Source organism: Poromitra crassiceps, assembly GCF_964638095.1.
Source record: "Poromitra crassiceps genome assembly, chromosome: 1".
Classification (NCBI taxonomy): domain Eukaryota; kingdom Metazoa; phylum Chordata; class Actinopteri; order Beryciformes; family Melamphaidae; genus Poromitra; species Poromitra crassiceps.
This window is the reverse complement of record NC_139623.1, coordinates 42,711,305-42,734,062: the sequence shown is the minus strand read 5'-3', so window position 1 is coordinate 42,734,062 and position 22,758 is coordinate 42,711,305. Positions and strand designations below refer to the sequence as shown.

Below are 22,758 nucleotides of genomic sequence, written 5' to 3'. Positions count from 1 at the left end.
GAACAGCAGGCCAGGCGCCGCCTACTGGTTTACTAGTGGTTTTATTACTTTATTAGTTAGTCTGAAGTAATAATTACACTTCAGGGTTAAAGTGGGTGCATCTCATTGTAAAATTGGACTTCAAACGGCCCAAATCTGGCTTCAAACGGCCCAAATTGGGCTTCAAACGGCCCAAATTTCACGCGCGTCGACCCATACCTGCTTGGTATCTAATGCCCGGCCTGCATTATGATCCCAATCCGCCCCTGTTTTTAACTATATCGCCCAGCCCTACTCATGATATAATATACAGTCTCTATATTAAACTTTTCCCATGTTCTAATCTAGTGTAAAAAAGCAAACAAACTGAAAAAAGAAAAGAAAAAAAGAAACAAAAATCGCAATAAATCGTAATATCGAATCGCAATAATCGTAGAATCGCAATACTTAAGAATCGCAATATAAATCGAATCGGCACCCAAGAATCGTGATAGTATCGAATCGGGAGATAAGTGAATCGCCACAGCCCTACAAAATAGGGCACTAGTTACAATCCAGCCCTACAATTGTAGGGGTGGGGGGGGGGATCGATTCTTAGATGCATCGTGACGGGGACGATTATGAATTGATTCACAAATTGATGATTATAATAATGATTACATGATTTACATTTTCTGGGAAACGGAAGGTCAGATCGCGATGCCTCTAAAGTAGGGATGTCAACGGTTAACCGTTAATCGATTAACCGTCGCTAACGTCGTTGTTCGGTTATTGCTGTCGGTCTATCAGTTAATATTTAAATTTTTTTTTTTTTTTTTTTTTTTTTTTGTCTATTTACTCAATGAGCTCATGCCCAAACAAGGCGTGTCTATTTAGATGCTGAAATGTTAATGCTTTTTGTGTTAGAATTTCTAACACAAAAAGCATTAACATTTCAGCATCTAAATAGACACGCCTTGTTTGGGCATGAGCTCATTGAGTAAATAGACAAAAAAAAAAAAAAAAAAAAAAATTATATTAAAAAATTATGAATTAACCGATAGGTTAATCGATTATTAGCGTCGGTTAATCGAAAGTGAAATTAACCGAAAATTGACATCCCTACTCTAAAGGACGAGTTACGGTTGCAGAGATACGTCCGCCCTGCATCCAGGGCTACAAGAGAGAGACAGAGTGCAGACAGAGTAGTGTCAAGCCGTTCGTCGGCTAGCAGCTAGCGCTGGTACTTTTGCTTATCAAGTGTTGAACTTAGCTCCGGTGGAATCAATGGTGTCCACTGTCCAGCCTGTTCAAAACCCGCCAAAATGCACACAAAACTGCCCAAGGAACTGCACATCTATGGAAATCTATCTGGCAACCCTGGTGTGAAGTGCGGCTCGTCTGGATGAAGGTAGCGCCTCGGGAGCGCGCTCTGTGTTTTACAACGAGCGGAGGCCTGATTTCACTATAGCTTGATATCAAGTGGCGGGCTGTATGAAATCGTTTTAGGGGCTGTGTCTGGCCCGGGGGTCGTGAGTTTGAGACCCCTGGCGTAAACCATTGCGTGATTACTCCCCCTTTATCAATTGAAAATATGCGGGAATTTCCAAAAAGATGCGCGAATCTCGCAATCCCGCGCCAAATTTTAAGCCATGAGAGAGAGAGGGAGAGAGAGAGAGAGAGAGAGACATATATATATATATATATATATATATATATATATATATATATATATATATATACATATACATACAGGAAGTTCAGAATCGATTCTTTGTAAGAATCACAATTCTTACATGAATTTAAAAAAGATTGGGACACCCCCTAGTGATGTTGCTGTATGTCACCCAAAAGAGCAAAACAAACAAAACTGAGGTGAAATATTGCAACAGGCCAGTTTCAGTTCTTTCCTCAAAACTAGTAACACTTGTCCGATGAGGTCATTTGTAGCAATGTCATTGAGAGGGAACCAGGTTACACATGAGTGAAAGAATGTGGGTGGGGCTGGGCTGTGAGGGAGGGTGTGTCCCATCATTGATAAAAGGTGCTCCCGTTTCGTTGAGCTCTTCCTGGAACTCTCGTTTGTGTTTGCTGATAAGGAGTCAGCCATGGCTAATTGTTGATAATGGAGCCAGTCACATTGTCAGAAACGCAGCTATCTACCGTAGTCCTTTTATTATTCACCAGGCTTGAAATGAACACTTTGCACAAAACTGGCAAGCCTACTAGTCACTTTGGCAGGGAGTCGGCTAGGGGTGTCAAAAATAATCGATTATAAGATGCATCGCGATGCGGACCTGCACGATTCTGCATCGATTCACAAATGTCAAAAATCTATTATTATTATTATTATTATTATTATTATTATTATTATTATTATTATTATTATTATTTTTATTTTTATATAATCAAATAAAATATAATGGAAGTACATGCAGTTGTTTATTTTAATTATGGATCATAATACAATGCAATTCTAAATGCACTTTTATTTTAAAAGTAGCCACACAGTGAGAAAAAAGAAAGTGAGAAAAAAAAACATGTATTCGGGAAAAAAAAGTGATGCATCGAGATGCATCGATAATCGTTATCGAATCGAATCGTAGCCCTCTGAATCGTAATCGAATCGAATCGTGAGGCCAGTGAAGATTCACAGCCCTAGAGTCGGCTCATGTTCACGAAACTACTTTTGGCAGCGATCATTAAGATTTGCCACAGAACATTAGAATGTAGCCGAGATTTGAACATCGTTTCATTGTTTCAAGTTAATTTGTCTTTATTGTTTCATTGTGTCATTTGATTTCGGTGCCTCATTTAGGTGCCATGCCTGAGCTGCCGAGTGAAATCTTCTCAGCTGTGCTCTGACACCGCCGCACAGCCCTTCACTAACATGATTGTTTGCAGTGCGCTGTTTGAAGTCCTCTGTGTGATGTCACTTGCCGCCGTTCTCCTCTCTCATGCGACTTGCCTTCCAACTTTTGTCCAAGAGTGTGTTTTTTTTGGCTTTACATGTAAAAGAAGGTTCAAGCACCGGTTCAATTTTAAAACTACTAGCAATCTTGCACGCTCAATTCCTAGGCTCGCCTGCCCACCCTAACCCTGCAGCTCGCCCACTGCGCGTCACATACGCAGCTCGGCCGCTTGGCCAGCAATAGCCTCACCCAGGAAGGATGACATCACTGATGACATCATCACTGATGTCATCACATCATTAGGTGATTTCAATCATGAGAGACCAGAGGGTAAGGTTAATCAGCAAGCTTTATTAAAGTATGGCATGGCGATAGGATTCATGGCCTGAAGCGGTATGGCATTAATTCTGATGGCGTGGCAGCATGGCGACTGATTCTTTGGCGTAGTGACTCCGTGGCAGGATGCCTCTCTTCTTGAGGCGGGAGGGCATCTGCTCGGAGAACCCCCCCCCGTAGGGGATTCTTCGGGAGTCAATACATTGGTGGTGGACTGGGGAGGTGGGTGGGGTGAAACGCGGCTTCCAGAGAAGGAATTGGATCAGCTTAGTGCAGCGGCTAGAGGGCAGGGAACAAGGGCTGTGGTGCGCTCGGCGTGGCTATAAGTACTGTCACGTCATAGCCTCGGTACTGACGACATTAACGCCGTCACCTAGGCAAGTGCGTCACTACTGCACTGACGGCATTAGCGCGTCACTCTGGGATTACTGCACTTGTGTGTCACGCTAGCATTACATGTGATGCTGAGGTCGCTATGTTTCTAGATTACATGTGGCGTGAGGCAGCGTGTCTGGTCTTCATCTTGAAACTAGGTCGAGACCATCATTAGTCTGAGAAAAAACCACGATTATCACGGTTTCACGATTATTTATGGACGTATAAAAATCACATGAGCATTCTTTGAACAGAGGTTTTATTGTATTGTCCATGCATTGTTTAAAGGTTGCTGTCTTTTGAAAGGTAAATAAAGGCAAATATTTGTCCAAAATGATAAATAAAATAAACAAAGTCTGACTGTAATATTTATGACAGTAGATCTCTTTGGAACAAAACATAGTCAGGCAGGTGTATTATTTTTCTACATTTCTTTTGGATCACCTGAGTAGAGAACTTGTAAAACCTGGTGGAAAAACAGATCTAACTTATCTTTTAGTGTAAATGTTGATTAACTTTTAGTGACCTCCTATGAGAAATATAACGAATGTGGATACACTTGAGTGTTATCATCAACTGTGTCATCCTCATCCATGCCTATTAGTTTGATTATTATTCATTTTTAATCATCTAACGTTATGCAGGTGTTGTAGAAGGTTGGAGGTGTTGGAGCCCTTAGCTGCGACTGCGACTTCGGCAGGTTTTGCAGATTGGGGAGCCGTCATCTTTAACAACACCCTGGGTGTCCTTTTTGTAACCGAAATGCTGCCATACCGATTACTTTAGACATGTTTTGGGGGGGAAGAGATCATCTCTTTGAGTTGCTTGTGGTCTCTCAGGCTCTGCCATTACGTTAGCTGTAATGCTAGCGTAGGCAAGGGAGGCAAGGGAGTTATCTAACGCTAGTTAGATAACTAACTAGCGTTACGTCGTTACATCGATGGCCGTTCAGTAAACAAATTAAGAGGCCACGGAGACCACAGTTCGTGTCAGGCGACTGTCGCATCGCGCACGTCTCTGAAAAGTTTATGTTTGGCTGACGTCCATGGCTATGCTATTGGGAGCATAGCAGACTGGTGGGAGAGCTGTGTTTTGTGCACCCGCTAAAATACTCCGTGCGGAAACTAAGCGAGAGGCCGGTTCCTCTCGTTCCAGCGCTGTCTGCGCCGCATGGGAGTTTAAACTGACGGACTTATTTTGACAACAAAACACCCGGTGTTACGGAGCCTCTGCGGTTATATAACCGTGACGTTTGAAATCGCGGTTAATAGTCAAACCGGTTAACCCCTGCATCCCTAATCGGCACCCGATACCGATATTGGATCGGATCGGCCCCATCCCTAGTTATCGCCTGAATGCGTCGGAATGCATGTGGAACTTCACAGTGAGACATGTGCGTTATGGAGTAGTGGAGAAAAGTGCTTGACAGAGATCTCATGTTTTGGATGCAGTGTATGGAGACCTGTGCGCGCGTTTTGGGTATTAGTGCCCAATTCTGTTCTTCAGGCTCTCCGCACCGCACCCCACCGCCCCCGCGCTGCCCACGCCAACTCTACTCACCATCGACAGAGAAAACGGACCATTTCCAGCTAAACAAAGACCCCTCATGTCTAGAAAGGTAAAACCGGAAAATATCCTGCTCTGGCTAGCCGGACATGGTCCAGACTCCAGACTTCATGTTTAGAAGTGGCTTTAGAGTCACCGGCTGTTAACAAATGTTAACATTACTAGTCTGCACAATTGCACAGCTTAACCATATAAAAAGTACTATATTACCTGATTTGAGAAGAACTACTTTAGAGTTTTTAGAAAACCTTCGCTTTATTTTGTTTGCAGTGTATCATAATTATTATCATCAAGCCACATACAACTAACACTCAGGAATACTTGTTTATTTAACACAGCAGTTTGCCTCAAGGTTTGCCTCACATTTGAGCAGAAAATCATGTTTCAGATAAATGTGCCATCTGTATGACTGTGGTGTAGCTGCTGGCTTGCAAAAGTAGGGGGAAGTTGCAACAGCAAAAATATGTCCTGTGGATGGGATACTCTTTATAGTTTCATTTCCTTCATTTTTACATTACAAAAGTGTCATCAACGGTTGCAATAATCTTAATTTTCAATTTGTGTGATGATTTCCAAACCACCTTCCCATTAATTATCTTAAGTTTAAATGTGCATTGCATCCCCCCCCCCCCCCCACACACACCCCCAGTTTGCCTTGCCAAAGGTTCATTTGATCATTTTAAACTATAATAATTTGGCTTGTACTTGTACAAGTCATAATTCCAACACTTGTGCCCAGTAGACCAGCACTGTGTTGGCCAGACTAGCCACACCATGCTGCCGCCCTCAGCAGGTAGTGCTGTGTCAGGGTTTGGATGCGCTGTTGCCAGCCTTGGCACTGAGCTATGCTGCTCAGCTGCTCACCCACAGCCCCAGGCTTTTGTTTTCATACTGCACTACTACTGTATTGTAGGTACAGGACAGTACAAAATATGTCCTACAGATTATGATAGATTTGAACAAAATTCCATCCCAAAGGGTACCCTTAATGTATTGCACCATTACAAATGTGCAAAGATCAGGGAAGATCAGGCAGAACTGATCCACTCTTTTGACACTTATATTTTGTGTGCTCCAGCCTCAAAGATATGTGACATTGGATTGGAATAACCCTTGCACATGATTTAGCTTCATATCAATGTCTTCATCATAGATGTTTTCTAATACCTAAAATACACTACAAGAGTTTCCCTCCGACTTTAGATAGGATTTCCAGACGCCAGTCAGAGCCAGTCGGAGCCACAACGATTATATCAAACATGTTTGTCTTCATACAATAGATATTTCTGACACCAAGGCACACGTGAATGAGGGAAGCAAAGACGCTATGCCGGTTGTTCACGGTTAAGTCAGAAAGAATAAAACCGAAACTTCCCGTTACGAATTTCAAAATAAAAGTATACCATTGCAACCGTTTTGTGTGTATGATCTGAAGACCGAAATACCCAACTACCAAAGAGGAAATAAAGAACACATTTGCATAGAAACCTGTTTTAAATTAACGTAATGTTGTGGCTTCGAAAAGTCGATTTTAACCCGTAGTGAGTCATGCAGTAATACATTAACGCTTTTATTTTGAAACTAAAATAATGTCTAGCTTCCGTATGGTTAGTATGGTCACGTCAGTTTGCTGGTTATTTGTGTTGTGGGTTCAACACGCGGTCTTATAACTTGAAAGACGTGAGTTTGCTGGGCGCACAGTTGGGTAGTTTACAATGTGTGTAATCTGTGATTCCAGTCGTGTAATGTATTTCGGTGAGTTTTTCAGTCGTGATAAAAAGTCTTAATGAACTAGTCGTGTAAACTCCCCAGTCTCTTCATAATCAGCTACGATTGTCAAAGTCGGCTAGTGTATCTAGGCTATTGTTTTTGAATTTGCAAACTTGCCTTGTAATCATTGTGGGAATTTTGTTGTTTTAGGGGCAAGGCCATTTGGCCTTCAGGGTCGCATTTATTTTTTAGGGCACGAGTCCACATGCCAGGGCACAAAGGCCATTGCGCTATTGACATGAAGAGTGATTTTTCTGAAATGTGTGTTAAAATGAGCCAATGACACATCTTTTGCATAGAGCAGACTACATTAAACTGAGACCACTGATGCTTTTAAAGCAACTAACAGTAGCAGGCTGGTAGCAGGGCACTGCCAAGGTGGCCTTAGGGATCTCAGGGCATCACGGCCAGAGGGAGGGGCAACGTAGGCCATGGTCTCATCATTAGGGCTGGGTTAAAAAAAAATCGATTCTCCAATTTTTTATCGATTTTTATTTTAATCCTTTGATATCGATTCATATGTCCAGAAATGATTTTTTTTTATAAACATAGGCTATAATATTATAGGCTGTGTGTGGTAGTTGAAACATAGTTTCAAGTTGACGTTTATTTATCTTTGTAGTTGAAACAAAAACATAAATACTGTAAGCTACATAAATGGAAATGTTTGATCATTAATATCTACTTTTAGAAATTATATAGGCTGAAATCAAATCACTGCATAATTGTGAAAGTGTCTTTATTGACAGATGAAAAGGCTGTTATTTACCCTTTGTCACCACCTGGTGAGTAAATATATGTGTAACTCAAACCATTAAAATTGGCAAGCGGTCCGCATCTTTTTTTCCCCATGTATCTACCGGTCCTTGGCGCAAAAAAGGTTGGGAACCCCTGTGTTACATAACTGACTATCTATCTATAACTAACTATCACTAACTAAATCGATATTGAAATTAATCGAATCGGAATCAAATCGAATCGGGATTAATCGATTCGGAACTTTGTGAATCGGAATCGAATCGATTCTTGAAATTTGAGCCAGCCCTACTCATCATGGCCTTTGTGTAATTCCCACCCTGCTTGTAATGCAGGGATACTATACGTAGTGATTAGGGATGGGCAACGAATTTAAAATTTTCGAATAATAATTTTTACTATCAAGATCGACTTTTATTATTGAAAGTTGAAAATCATTTATTTATTATTTATCATTTTTATTTTTACCGGCGCCTGACTCTTTAAGAGACACACATTTGTCCATGTGACGTTGCCATAGGAACTGCGCATCAGAGCTGTGCACTGGAGCAGAACAGCTCTCTGTGCTCAGCTGACAGTAGCAGCACCCAGTAGCTCTAGAAACGCTAGAAATGTCGTAGAAATGGTCTTAAATGGTCTATATTACAGCAACACTCAGCCACAAGGAAAAGTTTTCAAGGCTTGTTAGTTACTGCATGAAGAAAAGCTGATATTCTGTCTACTGTTCCCTGGGCCATCTTGGCGCTATGCTAATGCTAACGTTAGCGTTAGCGTAGGCTAACGTAGGCTCACGTCTGGCTGCCTAATGACTATAGAGTGTTGAAGTCACCCCCTCTCCCTATCCATGGGATTTCATCTGCCATTCATTTTTCCATAGACCTTGCATAAAATGCTTATAAAAATGTTTTACTTGGTCAAACCAAGTGATTAAAACTATATTTACAATCAGGGGAGACCATGTATAATTTGACCCAAAAATAAGGGGTAGGCGAATTTCATAGAAAAGTTAACTTTGGCCCAGCAAATTTCGAATAGTGTTTTTGGTAGAAATATATCCCTACCATCCCTAGTAGTGATAAGCTGCTGGCAGTCATGAAAATACTGAAGTCTGAGCTTTGAGAAGGACTGCTAGGAGACTGCCATGTTATTGTAAGACTCTTGTAGTTTCCTCTCTGGCCAGTGCTTTGAGAGCTTGGCCTTGTATGAGCTCTCCACCCAGCCCAGCTCTGCAGCCATCATGGGCGGTCCACAGCTCCATGTGTCCTCAGGGCTGAGCTCTGTGACCTCACCGGCTTGGCTGTGGTTGTGGTGAGCAGCTGAGCCGGCAGTCACAGCCCTCACTAGATGCTGTTGTTGTTCTGCTCAGTCCTCTGGTGGTTCAAAAATCTTCTTATTGTCTTATCAGGTAGGTTGACACAGTCATTGTGGCTTTCAAGAACCATCTGACTGATATTAGAGCTAATCACCACAACACCGCAGTCTTTCAGTTGTCTGACAAGTGTTTGGCATCTCTTGGGAAATATTGCATTCTAATTTGCAGTGAAATTAAAATGAACTAGAACGACTAGTTCTGGAGTCGCAGCATGGAGATAACATTGTGGCACAAGGAGTTGTTTTTTAGATAGATTTCAAGTGGTGTCTACTTAAGGTTGCACATCCAGAACGGTTCCAAAATTCCAAAGGAATCGAAACTCCAAAGGAATTTAAAAGGAATCGATTCTCCTTATTGATTCCTAAACAAATTTGCATGCAGAACATAATTGAAATCCCAGTTCCCACCCGAAAATATTAAGTGGCGGACACAAACTGTTGTTTACAAAAGTTCATAATAAACAACCAGCAATGTTATAATATGAATATGACTGAAATTCACTAAATATGACTTGTGTAATGGTAAAAAAAAACAAAAAAAAATCTGTGAAGTATGTGACCTGTTTTGACCCCGCCCAAATCAAAATTGAGAATTGTTAAGAACCAACCGGAATCAATAAGCAGAATCAAAATTTGAATCAGCATCATTAAAATCCAAACGACTGTCTAATTTACCTGTGAGCTTTTGCAGCAACCCATGCCTCTTTATTGCTCTTCTAGCTCCAAAACCTGGGCATTAACCCGGCCAACATAGGCTTCAGCACCCTGACCATGGAGTCGGATAAGTTCATCTGCATCCGGGAGAAGGTGGGTGAGCAGGCCCAGGTGGTGATCATCGACATGGCTGACCCCAACACGCCCATCCGCAGGCCCATCTCCGCCGACAGCGCCATCATGAACCCCGCCAGCAAGGTCATCGCACTTAAAGGTACGGCAAAGCTACCCGTGTTAGCCACATCTCTCTTGCTACATTGACTCTCTTAAGAAGAATTACAGTTTCATATGGTTTCAATGTTGTTTCTTAACTAACCCCTTTAAGGGGCCGTCACTCAGTTTTGACATGTTTGTACAATATAGCAAGTTTGCAACATTTTCCATTTTGTACTTAAGAATATATTGAAACAGTTCTCATCTGTTTATGTCCACATACATCAGCTACTTTAGTTTTACGTTGTAAATAGTTTTTTATTGGCCAACATGTATCTGTTTCGCCCCAAACATTTGTCCTCTAATTAGTCAAAGTAGCATATGTTGATCCGTTTTGTCCAGCAGCCATAATTGCTTTGACTTTTGTGTTGTTTTTGTTTTTGTCTGTTTCTGTCTTTTGTATGTTCGTTTTTTTTTTTTTTTTTTTTTTACTGCTTTCTTATGTGTATGCAGACGGTGAGTTGAAATTTAACTACTTCATTGTGGAAGTATAAATCCTGTTTTAAATCACTATTCACGAGCAAAATACTCAAGCTCAGAAATTTCCCTGTTAAATTTGGCTAAGCACACAAGCTTTAGTAGACGCACACAATCACTCTGCAGTTGCATACAAATAAAGTCATCATCACCTTGTCATCCATTGTAGGACTGGTCACATTTTTCCACCTCAGTATTAGGTAGTATTAGCCTTGCTCTAATTATGTTTTCCATATATTTATTTAATTTAATTTTTTATATCTGAACCTTTTTCACAGTTGCGCTATTGGAAATATTTCTGCGTAAACAGGATTTAGCTTTCACAGCCTTATAGCTTGCTGGCATTCCATAATTTTGTATTAGTTGTACAAAGTGATTTAGAACCTGTTTTAGGGGTGGGAATACTGTGGGCAAATGTATGATTTCATTTTAATTCATTTTCCATGTTGAAATCTTTGTCTTCCTCCATCTGTGTGCAATTGTAATTACCCAAACCCGTCGTTTCACTTTAATTTCCAAGCTGTGTTTCATATTGTTAGTTCATACACCACACTAGTTTTTCTGACCTAGTTTTGACCCAACTATTGTATTTCTTTATAAAGGTGAGATTTCTACCATTCAGTAGTCATTAGTGCAAGTAGTCATTACTGATTGCTCCTCCTACTACCAGATGGTGTAGATTTAATTTGTCACCTGTGTGAGAAGTCTGACGGCATCTGTTAGCAGTAGTGATTTGGACGTGGACGTATCATCATAGATGAGCAGTGAGTTTATGGAAGAGATCAGACTGGCCTGTCGGGTTGTGTGAACATTACATTGGCTAAGATTTGATCGGCATTTAAATTTCGAGCGCTTTGATTGCTTGAGGCCAGCAGATCCAATAAGGGCCTTGTGTGAATATGTGTAAGTGTGTCCAACTCTTGGTCCGTCCCTGTCCATCTATTAAAACAGCATTTCATGGGCCAAACAGCTTGAGTAAATCTCTAATGGCATTCCTAGGATTTTGGACACAGCCCCTCTGGTTACAATTTTACAGCCTAAATCATTTGTTCCCAAATATCTCCCCCACCGGTCCTTGAGAGGGTTCCCAGCCAAATGAGAAATGGTTTAATTTGACTATCATTGTATTATTCACAAGAAATGAACCCAATTTAAAATCTGTAATTAACAACAAAAACCTCGCCATATAGCGGTCAACATCGTATTCAAATAGGGTTTCTGCGGGGCTGTGTGTATACTGTACCTAGACATTCAACCATTTGAGAAGACCTCTGTGACCACGTGCTTTAGCCCAGCTCACTTGGCTTTGGCCATTTGTCTGAACCACCAACAATCCAGACTTGAACGTTTTGATGTCATGAGGACGTGCCAGGTGCACATCAATTCAGACTTGAGCTTATTGACGTCGTAGACGTGCCAGGTGGACAATAATTCAGACTTGAGCGTATTGACGTCGTAGACGTGCCAGGTGGACATCAACCCGTGCTCTTGTTGTCAGGAGGTGATGTCATTTGTATTCTGGGTGGATGGATTTCATGGATGGTTGGAGAAATGAGCAGGTGTGTTAGTCATGGTTGTGTATGTGTGTAGCTGTGATTTGACTGAAACCATAGCCCCAGTGCTTCTAATGTATCTAAGAGAGACATTCTTGGCATTCTGAAGGGACAAGGTGGGATGTTTTTCTGCCAAGTGTGTCTATGATGAGGGCACAGCTTCACCCGCTGACTGAGATGCAATCAGAGGACATAGTACAATGTGCCGCTGTCAATTGCATGCTGCATTTTATGGAGTTGTAGCTCACATCATGTGACATACCGGGGGAGGGGGGGGGGCATACAGAAAGGCTGAGCATTATGAGACTTGCATCACTGCAGATTATGCCGCCTGGTTAAACATTATAGAGCAAATAGAGTAGAATCTAAGCATGAACTGTGAGATCAATGGGAGATTAGTTGTGATTATTATTTTGATGTGATCAATTCTGTCTCTGTGGTGAATGATGAGGTAAACGGTGTATAGAAAGCTCCAGTAGTGCCTATCTGCTCCTACACTAATCTGCATTTAGTCAGCGTAGTTCCGTCCTTCCCCACTGCCGACTCTGACCCCCCCCCCCCCTCCCCCCCCCCCCCCGCTCAATCTTCCGATGCTCACCTGACCCCCGTCATGTGACACAGTATGAAGTTTTAACTTTTATCATCTAACTGTGTCTGAAGGATGGACCCAATGCACGCACACACACACACACACACACACACACACACGCTGGCGGCGGCGAAACGTGATTCAATCAAAAAGTAAATTTGCTTGCTGTGTTAAATTTGGCTGCTGCTGCAAATGGTCCATTTGCTACACTGCTTATCATCCTCTGATCTCATGGCTTAGTGATGGCAACATTATTTTGACGGTTGTGCTAATGCATTGGTCTTTGCTTTTCCTCACCTCGTCGATGAATACTGAATAATGATCAAACAGGGATTTCACACTGCTTCTTAATAAGGCTTTAGCTCACTAAATTCACCCCAACTAATAAAACAAAGAACGCAGGTGAGTGAACCTTTTTCTAAACATGTAGCCACCGGTCTGTTATCCAGACCTCCCCAAAGACATGTCTAACCTCAGTTGTGAAAAATCTACCATCATCATTATTTTAAACTTTTTTCTTTGAGCCTTGTCCATAAAAGCCCCTTTACTGCTTGATATTGACCTCTTCCCTGTATTTGTGCCCACAAGTAGCTTATTAGCTGTCCTACTCTCCTCTTGATATATTTGACCCAGATGATGCGTTTGCATTTTTGTCAGTTGTTTGTGATTTGCTGCTTCTTTCTCTGCTGTCTCTCTGTTGTAAAGGCTATTCAGTTGATGGGGTGGTCCGAGTAGTCGGAGGAGACGACTATACATTACAGAGACTATTGCAGACTAGAGATGTTTCCTTTGGCATTAAGTTTACGTTTATGGAAAGAGAGAAGCACACATGGAGTCAATCTCTCACCCAGGGATTCCGCTAGACATTTTCCCAGACGGCCAGTGCAGCCGGTAACGTTCCAAAATTCCGGCCCTATCGAATATTTACCGGCCACTATGTTTCCTAAATAAACGTTTTGAATTAATTTATTTCTCTATAGTCTATTCCTTATAGCCTCTATAGTCGTAGTCGATCATATTTATTCCAGTGTTGTCATTAAGAGGCCGATTTCGCAGCAAGAATATTGAATTGGTCGGCACGTCGTTCTCGGTAAGGACGCTTTCGTTATTGAAGCAGACAACATGCATGCATGCTCCTACTGTAGCCTATCTATCTGCATTTGCAGACACTCATGAACCCATATCTTCTGGACATTGCCTTGATGAAAAAACAACGTAGCGTTAGCTAAAAGTAATAAGTGCGACAGTGTCAGTGCAGACAGCGCACAATTTGAATCCCCAGCAATAGGCTACGCACCTTAATCTCTCCCACTCCACACCTGGCACCTGCGGTAGCTCTCCTGCACTCCTTCTCGGCTTCCATGTGGCTTTATTTGTGGTAAGCATTTTGATTAATCTCCTCATCATACGAACCAAGCGCGAGCCATTGATTGATTGATTGATTGATTCGCCCGAGTAGGTAAAAAGCCTTTTTACCTCTGCTAAATTGACAGCCTACGTCGGGTCTAGGGCTGTCACTTTTTCCCAAAATAAAATTCGAACGAACTTTAATTGCCCGAAATTCGTTCGAATATATTCGAAGTTTTTTGGTTAATTACATTTTTTTTTTTTTTTTAGTCCAGCAGCCTGTTGCACCAGCTGAACGTAAGTTCTGTCTTAAGTTAGGGTGTAAAGTCCACACTAACTGCTACGTTCAAACTAGTTAGTTTGACACTAAAGTTGTGTCTTTGTTTGGTTGCACCACGGAGACGTAAGGTACATCTTAACTAGTAGACCCTAAAGTCCATACTAACCAAAATAGTGTCGCAGACAATGACGTGTACAGTATCTGTGACCAATCAGTGAAAAGCATGGTGGAAACGGTGTTTATTTACGGTTGTTTAAGTAAGTGGAGTGAAAACAGGACATGTTGCCCACCGCAAATTAGTGCTTTCATATTTCATCAACACTAATCAAATGAGAACGTTATTGAGTAACGTTCGTTTAGGTTCATATTACTGTTAACGTTTATCTGTGAGCTCTTCATCAGTATTGTAGGCTATACCACCATCCTGCCTCACTAAATTGTTGCGGTTATTTTAATTTGTATGCAGTGCTGCAGCTTGTGGGAAACAAAAGCGTGAGTCATAAATATCAAAGGGTGTAATTTATCACGGAGAGCGCGTTGCGGACGCAAAACAACGATGCGCCACGGTGCCAAGTTGCAATCCGTGCCAACTGCTATTTTACGGAGGACTTTACACCTAGTAAGACGTAGGTGTAAATTTTAAGTTCTAACTTATGCCTACGTTGTAACTATTTCACTTGGTGCAACCCAAATATTTTTAGTAGTGCGTAAACTCGGACTTAGTGAGACTTTACGTTCAAACTAGCTTACGTTTCAACTTACGCACAGCTGGTGCAACCCACTGCAGGCCACCGGGCATCAGCCCGACGTGTTAGCTTGGACGCTCACAGTCACAACACTGCCTCACAAACTTGGCTGCATCCAACTCGAGACAACTTTTCAGACCCTGGAGACAATCTTTCTCAGAAGAGACTAACGCGACAAATCTGGAGACTTTTTCTGACATGGGATTAACATTACCAGCAAGCAGCAGTTGGTTAATTTTGGTTCATAAAAATAAATAAAAAAATAAAAAAAATAAAAAAAATAAAAATAAAATAATAAAATAATAATTCGAACAGTCAATTTACATATCGAACACGAACCCCTCCCCCACATTCGAAGTTGCATTCGAATTTCGAATGAAAAGTGACAGCCCTAGTCGGGTCGCTTTCGCTTTTGACGGCGGCAGGCATGCTTCTGTTTCTTTCCTGCCGTCTTGCTGGCCTGAAGTAGGCTACTTGTCGTTGCATGATCTCGATTAAAAAAGGACTGGCCTAGCAAGGGATGTCTGTTATGACATTTCGGTTTCCTCCTGTGTGTTTTCTCACAGCGGGTCCAGCGCTGGCCGGCGGGACTGATGCTGCTTTTAAACGGCGCTCTACACTAACGAAAGCGTCTGCTATATTTTTCTTTTTCACCAACACTCAACATACAGGGGGCGGAAAAAATATGATGTAATAAGTCCCTATTTAAGTCATATCTTATTGGCAACATCACTTAGGCTATAGGTCACACAATATTAGGCTATTTTATAGAATGAATTTATTTATCTGGCGTATTTTCAGCCGGCCACTTGAGCCGGTGACCTTTTAATTAAAACAAATACCGGCTAAAAGCCGGCAATTGCCGGCTAACGGAATCCCTGCTCTCACCCCTCGCCTTTGTCTCTCAGTTTTAGCCACTGGATTGGTTACTGGAATGCGGGAACGAAGAAATAATTTGTAACCATATACTTAATTGCTTGTGATATACATGCGTCACTCATGACAGTCCCTGTTGCCTCAGTGGAGGCTGTAATTTAATTGACGTTTCCTTTTCTTTCCAATGTCAGTTCTCTCACAATCACAATTTCCAGGGCCTCCTTCAGATATGAGGCCAATTTCCGACTACAGCATGAACGGCACCCCCTATTTGTCAGTCATGGCATCCTTGCTCTGATGATCTCTGAGCCATGACTACCAATATTTCAAACTTGACTCTCCCTTTTTCAAGTGGAATTTGGTATTGGCCTTTCCCCCCACATGTCTGTGCTTTTCTCTTGATTTGATGTGTGTGTGTGTGTGTTGTCTCACTGAAGTTCGGAAGCCATAACGTCTTCTCCCCATGCCTGGGCTCCTGCTCCCTTTCCTTCTCTCCAGCTGCCAAAACACTTCAGATCTTCAACATTGAGATGAAGAGCAAGATGAAGGCACACACCATGACGGACGACGTGACCTTCTGGAAGTGGATCTCCCTCAACACAGTGGCACTTGTGACCGACACCGCTGTCTACCACTGGAGCATGGAGGGCGACTCGCAGCCCGTCAAAGTCTTCGACCGGCACTCCAGCCTGGCAGGCTGCCAGATTATCAACTACCGCACTGACGCCAAGCAGAAATGGCTCCTGCTAATCGGCATCTCCGCCCAGGTAACCGGCCGCTTTTGGCGTTAATTCCAAACGCTTTGAGTTCTGTGATCCGAATCAGAACTCTTTATTCAGCCAAAGTATGCTCGCACAAGTTACATGAGATACCTTTAGACAACACAATAAAACAAAAATAAATGTACAACATGTATACAAGATACGAACAGAGTATTAACAGCCAAGTGTGGCAAAGTACAAAGTTAGCCAGGCAAAGTGACAGGTACAAGTACAGAAAGATACATAATTGTACCTGTGTAGCAAGGCACATTTTCCCGCTGCAGGGAATAAAAAATAGCCGTGTTTGCATACACACTTGAGCGGGCGCACATAGACAACACCAGTCCTCTCTTTGTAATGCATCTTTATTTCCAGCAAAACCGGGTGGTGGGAGCGATGCAGCTGTACTCCGTAGACAGGAAGGTGTCTCAGCCCATCGAGGGCCATGCTGCCAGCTTCGCTCAATTCAAGATGGAGGGGAACGCCGAGGAGTCAACTCTGTTCTGCTTCGCTGTCAGAGGCCAGGCTGGGGGGAAGGTGACTGATGTTCCTAACTGTAATGGAGTAGGCATTAGAGCTAGGGATGCACCGATCGATCGGCACGTGACCGGAAGTGGCCGATTTTCACGTGATCGGCCTCGACCGGTGACCGGCTCCGGTCAGTCCACATAGCCGATTCTGTGCACCGGTCGGCTTTCCCCTTTTTTTGTTTGGTTAATTACCTGCAGCTGCACGATGCATGCGTTCACGTGACATGCGCGCACCCCAAGCAGCCAAAAGGAAACACACGCCAGCATGTCGTCCTCATTGTGGAAATTGTACAGTTTGTCACACATGCAAGTTGAAAATAAGCCACGGAGGAGCAGGGTACATTGCCGAGTCCCGCTCGGCTGGAGTCACTGTGTAAACTCAACTCAAACTAATTTCCTCATCTACTCAAGAACAGCCAAATCCACAACTGTAGAGTGGGCATGGCTTCCAGACCTATAGGCTATAAACTCCTTGTCCATGGATAACATTTTGATGTTTATTTAGTTTTATTCTATTCGTTTATTTGTCAGGGACATATCGTCACTGTCGTTCCAGGACCTCGAATTTCCAAAACAGCGACTTTTCAGGAAGTTAAAAAAACCTGTTTGCTCTTAAAATACTGAACCAAACGTTGTCAAAGTTGGCACATGTCTTAATTATAGTTAGTTTCCCGCTGAATGTGTCATTACTTTATTAATATCTTACCTGGATAAGCTCAAATGATGTTGTTTATATTATCAGTCCGACTTGGAAGCACTTTCTCCCGGCCAGTCAAGCGGGAGAGAGTCGCATGCTCATGCACGAGCCCCAAGCTCCAGGCCGCGGGGGCGCACGCAGGAGCAACAGCATTGCCCCTCGCCTCTCATGTCCGAGGCGGGGGCTTTCACATGGGGTGAGAAATAGTCTGACATAACGTAGCGTTAACGTTACTTTATTCTCGTCAGAAAACACTCCGATTTGCATGTTAAAACAAGTTTGTAGCCTAGGAATAACTGGAAAAGATTTGATTGATATATTAACGTCAGAGGAAGCCAGGATTAGTCAAAACGATATGAGAAATGCACAGCACGTCTGCCGTGTGACTTTTCCGGGTTTATTGTCCTGCGTGGGGGGGTACAGACGGAGGTAGGGGACGAATTTCGAGGTTTGACTGACAGATTGAGGGCGAATGGCGTTACGAGATTTACTCACAAGATCGTTTTAATGCTTTTCCATTGGTTGCATTTGTTAAAAACCACACAGAGACGTGAAGGGTGACCAATGGCACTGATTTATGACAAAAAGTAAAAAAGTGAAAAAAGGCACATTCGAGGTCCTGGCACAACAGCGACGATATACAAAAAAAACATTAAACCCCATAGGGGAACAGATGCTTTGTAACAGATTTAGCCATAGGCTACTTTCCATCTGGAGCCCCTGTTCTGTTGCACCTTTTTTCTTTTGGAAAAGTAAATGCATGATGGCTGTGGAATATACTGGAATTAATTGTTTTATATTCATTGTATTTACACAAAAAAGAAAAGCTCTGTCCAGTAACCTGGAACACTTTTATTTTGAGATGTTTTTGAGTGAGATCGTCCTACCTCATGCAAATGATAAGAAATGTGACATGAATCTTAATTTTCTATTCAAGCAAAGTAAAAAAATAAAAAAATAACCCGTCAATTATTGTTCTTAGAAAGAAAATCGGAATCGGCCAAAATCGGTATCGGCAAGTCAGACTATTCAAAAATCGGAAATCGGAATCGGCCAAGAAAATGGCAATCGGTGCATCTCTAATTAGAGCCTGACCGATATATCTGTCCACCGATATTATTGGCCGATAACCTGATATATCGGTCTCGGCCGATATTGCAGATTTTTTTTTTAAGTTATAGACACCATGTTGTGTATATTTGATCCTTTTTCTTAGCTCAAGTTATATATATTTGTTCTATTTGTGTTTTTATGCCTCCGCCGGCGATAGCCAGGCCGGAGGCATTATGGATCCGGGTTGTCCGTCCGTCCGATGTTCGTTAACGCGATATCTGATTAGATTTTGGTGGTCAAAGGTCAAGGTCACTGTGACCTCTCGAACGCCATTTTCAAGCTTGTTAATGCGATATCTCAGGAATGCCTTGACGCAATTTCATCAAATTTGCCTCAAACATCGCTTTGGACTCGAGCATGAACTCATTAGATTTTGGTGGTCAAAGGTCAAGGTCACTGTGACCTCACAAATGCCATTCCCAAGTTCGTTAAAGCGATATCTCAAGAACGGCTTGATGGAATTTCTTCGGATTTGGCTCAAACGTCGACTTGGGCGCAAGGATGGACGGATTACATTTTGGTAATCAAAGGTCAAAGTTCAAGGTCACTGTGACCTCAAACACCCAATTTCCAAGCTCTGTAACACAACATCTCAGGAGCGCCTTGACGGAATTTCTTCCAATTTGCCTCAAATGACGATTTGGACTCAAGAATGAACTAATGGCGGAGGCATAAATCTGCGGTGCGGTCATTCTAGTTGTATTTCTAGTTATTTATCATTATTAAATTTCCAGTGAAGTTTACTGTTTCATTGCATTGATGTAAATGGCCTGCATTTATATAGCGCTTTTATCCAAAACGCTTTACAATCAGTAGGTACATTAACCCATTCACACACCGATGGCAGCAGGTTACCACGCAGGGTGCTGGCACACCAACGGGAGCAATTTGGGGTTCAGTATCTTGCCCAAGGACACTTTGACATGCAGACTGGAGGAGCCGGGAATCGAACCACCGCCCTCTTTTATCCAAAGCAATTAGTGGACGACCCGCTCTACCTCCTGAGCTACAGCCGTCCAATTGATGTCAATTTGGACAATAAAGTTTATTGATAAGCTGTAAAATATCCTGCCTACATTACATATCTCAAGTCATGTCAAGTCATATCTTTGTGTTTGATGTTTGAGGGATCATTGCAAAAGAAATTGTGTAATATAATGTGTATAATATAAGAATATCGGCCGATATATCGATATCGGATTTTTTTTACTCCCTAATATCGGTATCCGGATCGGCCTCAAAAATCCAGTATCGGTCGGGCTCTAGGCGCATTCTCCATGATAAGACTCTTAACTTTGTGTTCTTTACTCATGTGTGTTCTCTCCGGGATGCAGTTGCACATCATTGAAGTCGGGACCCCACCAACTGGCAACCAGCCATTTCCAAAGAAAGCAGTGGATGTGTTCTTCCCTCCAGAAGCCCAGAACGACTTCCCTGTGGCCATGCAGGTATGGGGCATACTAAGCACTGAAAGGTTGACCAGTTGGTGTAGACGCAGCAAAATTGGCAAACTTGGCTGACTGATGACCAATTTCTAGAGTAAGCATTCCCATTGACATGATAGTGTTAGCCTATGCAGCACGAGAGGTTTGTTAGTGGCAGTGTGTAAGCTCAAGCTGTAAAGCAGCTGTTTGTGAGTGAAGTGCTTTGCTGAAGGATGCACAACAGAAATGTACACAAAAAGAAAGTACAGGAGTATGCAACAGCGAGTTTCTCGGCGGAAAATATGTTTTTGCCATTCTCCCGAGGGGATTCGGGTTTGACTGGATCCAACGCTGATTGGCTGAACGAGTTGTCTGTCAAGGCAAGTACACCCGCCCAACTGCCACCCACTGCAAAACACTGGGTGAAAGCTTGAGGCCAGACGGTCTGGTAGAAGGAAATAAAATGTGAGTTCACGTGACCGGCTGGTTTACCAGGCTACTCTTTATAGATCTTAATGATGAATCATTTGCTGGATGGGTCAGCTTTACAGATACCATTGTGTTCCTCTACTCTCTTGAACTGTTGCTCCCAAGGATCAAACTGATGAGCTTCCTGCCGCTCATCCTCTGATCTAGCCTCCTCATGGCATTTACACTGTTAGACAAGGTCGCTGTAACCAGCAGCCTTTGGTGGGGAATGCATCTAGTTCAGCTTCAAGGTGATCTTGTGACAGAACATCTTTGGAATTAAAGCTTTAGTTTTCATGATTTAGCGCGTGTATTTTCTGCTTTTAAGCACAGTAGGCCATATAGGTTTAAATTAAGTCATTTTATCCCACATGCCGATGGTATATAATTCTTCCTCCTCTTCTTCTCAGATAAGCTCCAAGCAGGATGTGGTTTTCCTTATCACCAAATACGGCTACATCCACCTGTACGACCTGGAGACGGGCACCTGCATCTACATGAACCGGATCAGTGGTGAGACCATCTTCGTCACCGCGCCACACGAGGCCACCGCCGGTATCATCGGGGTCAACAGGAAGGGACAGGTAATAGCAACCTCGCCCCCCCATCCTCACTGCTCAGGGAAATTGAAGGAAATGTATGGGTAGCATGGCTGCCGAATCCTGTTAACGTCATACCACGAACAGCATATACGTACACTCATGGCTCACAGAGGTATCTGTGAAGTCCGAGGCCTCAGCTGGAGATCAACCCCGGGTGTTGCTCATTAGAAACCCTCTACAGCTTTGTTCTCCTGCGTTGACACACTCTCAAAGGCACAGCGGAGGAGCAGGATGAATACGGCACCAGCTGTCCTCCTCACCTAACATCACCCGTGTCAAAGACCCAGAACGGGACCACTGCTTTATTCCCCACCTGCTGCCACCTCCAATCACATTTTCCAGCATAAGCTGACAGGCCGATGAATGTAAACGAGCGCAACGTCAAACATCACTTGTCGAGGGTAACGACGACGACGACGACACCGCTCCCCTTGTTTGTCTGTCGTCATGAGGCGAGTTCAGTCTTTTGCCGGGAGGCATTATAAATAATCCAAGGTGTAGTGTTTCACAGAGAGAGAGAGGAGAGAGGCCCACGTCTAGCTGCCGCCGTGAGGCTGCACCAGTGAGGAGAACTGGATCCAGCCAGCTGATGCTGAATGTTCCACCCAGGCCACACACACCATGAATAATTGAGTGAAGAGAGGAAAGCCGATCTGAGGCAGTGACAGATCTGCCGTGCTGGGGCAGTGGAGTGTGTGTGTGTGTGTGTGTGTCTGATGCGTGTGTGTGTACAGACAGACACACAGATGCAGTGATCCCAGTGATAATAGGCCAGTGTCTAGGCCTGTCAGGGGCTCTACTTGAGTGGGTCAGTTTCCAATAGTATTGGGCGGTAACGTGATAATAATAAGTAATGCATCAATATAATACATATTACTTCCCCCAGTTTCAAACAAGTAGTGTGATGAATTTCTCTTTCAATCTAAGTAATAATACAGCAAGCAACCAATCAAAAAATATGCTTTACAGGGACAGCGCATTTAAAAAGTAATTGCGCCAGAGTTAGCTCACAGCTAATTTTAATATGCTTTCATGTACAGTATATCTATGCTGTCACTCCCTCAAAATATCGGGAGTGATGGTGAATTGCCTTTATTCTGCCACCATCCCCACAATTTGTTTTCTTAATAATTGGTTGTCTTCCTTTCACACAGTTATCTTCAATGTGAAATGGCAGAAAAGTAGACTTTCTCTGCATGGAAGTATTCCTGCTCCATTGATTTTTTTCCCCAAACAAAAGGATGACAAGAACCTTAGACATTTATGCTGTTGTTGTTGGATACTAGCATGATGAACCTTAGACTTTGACACTGTTGTCGTTGGA

The 22,758-nt window shown here is 42.8% G+C and overlaps 1 protein-coding gene across 1 annotated transcript in view; it reads left to right on the top strand.

The window, feature by feature from the left end:
- Window positions 1-22,758, top strand: part of cltca (clathrin, heavy chain a (Hc)) — a 95,669-nt gene that overhangs the window by 38,457 nt on the left and 34,454 nt on the right. Inside the window, exons 2-6 of the mRNA XM_083642453.1 lie at window positions 9,765-9,972; window positions 16,338-16,606; window positions 16,976-17,137; window positions 20,275-20,388; window positions 21,243-21,416. Coding sequence (XP_083498579.1) covers window positions 9,765-9,972; window positions 16,338-16,606; window positions 16,976-17,137; window positions 20,275-20,388; window positions 21,243-21,416 — 927 coding nt within the window. The remainder of the gene's footprint in view (window positions 1-9,764; window positions 9,973-16,337; window positions 16,607-16,975; window positions 17,138-20,274; window positions 20,389-21,242; window positions 21,417-22,758) is intronic.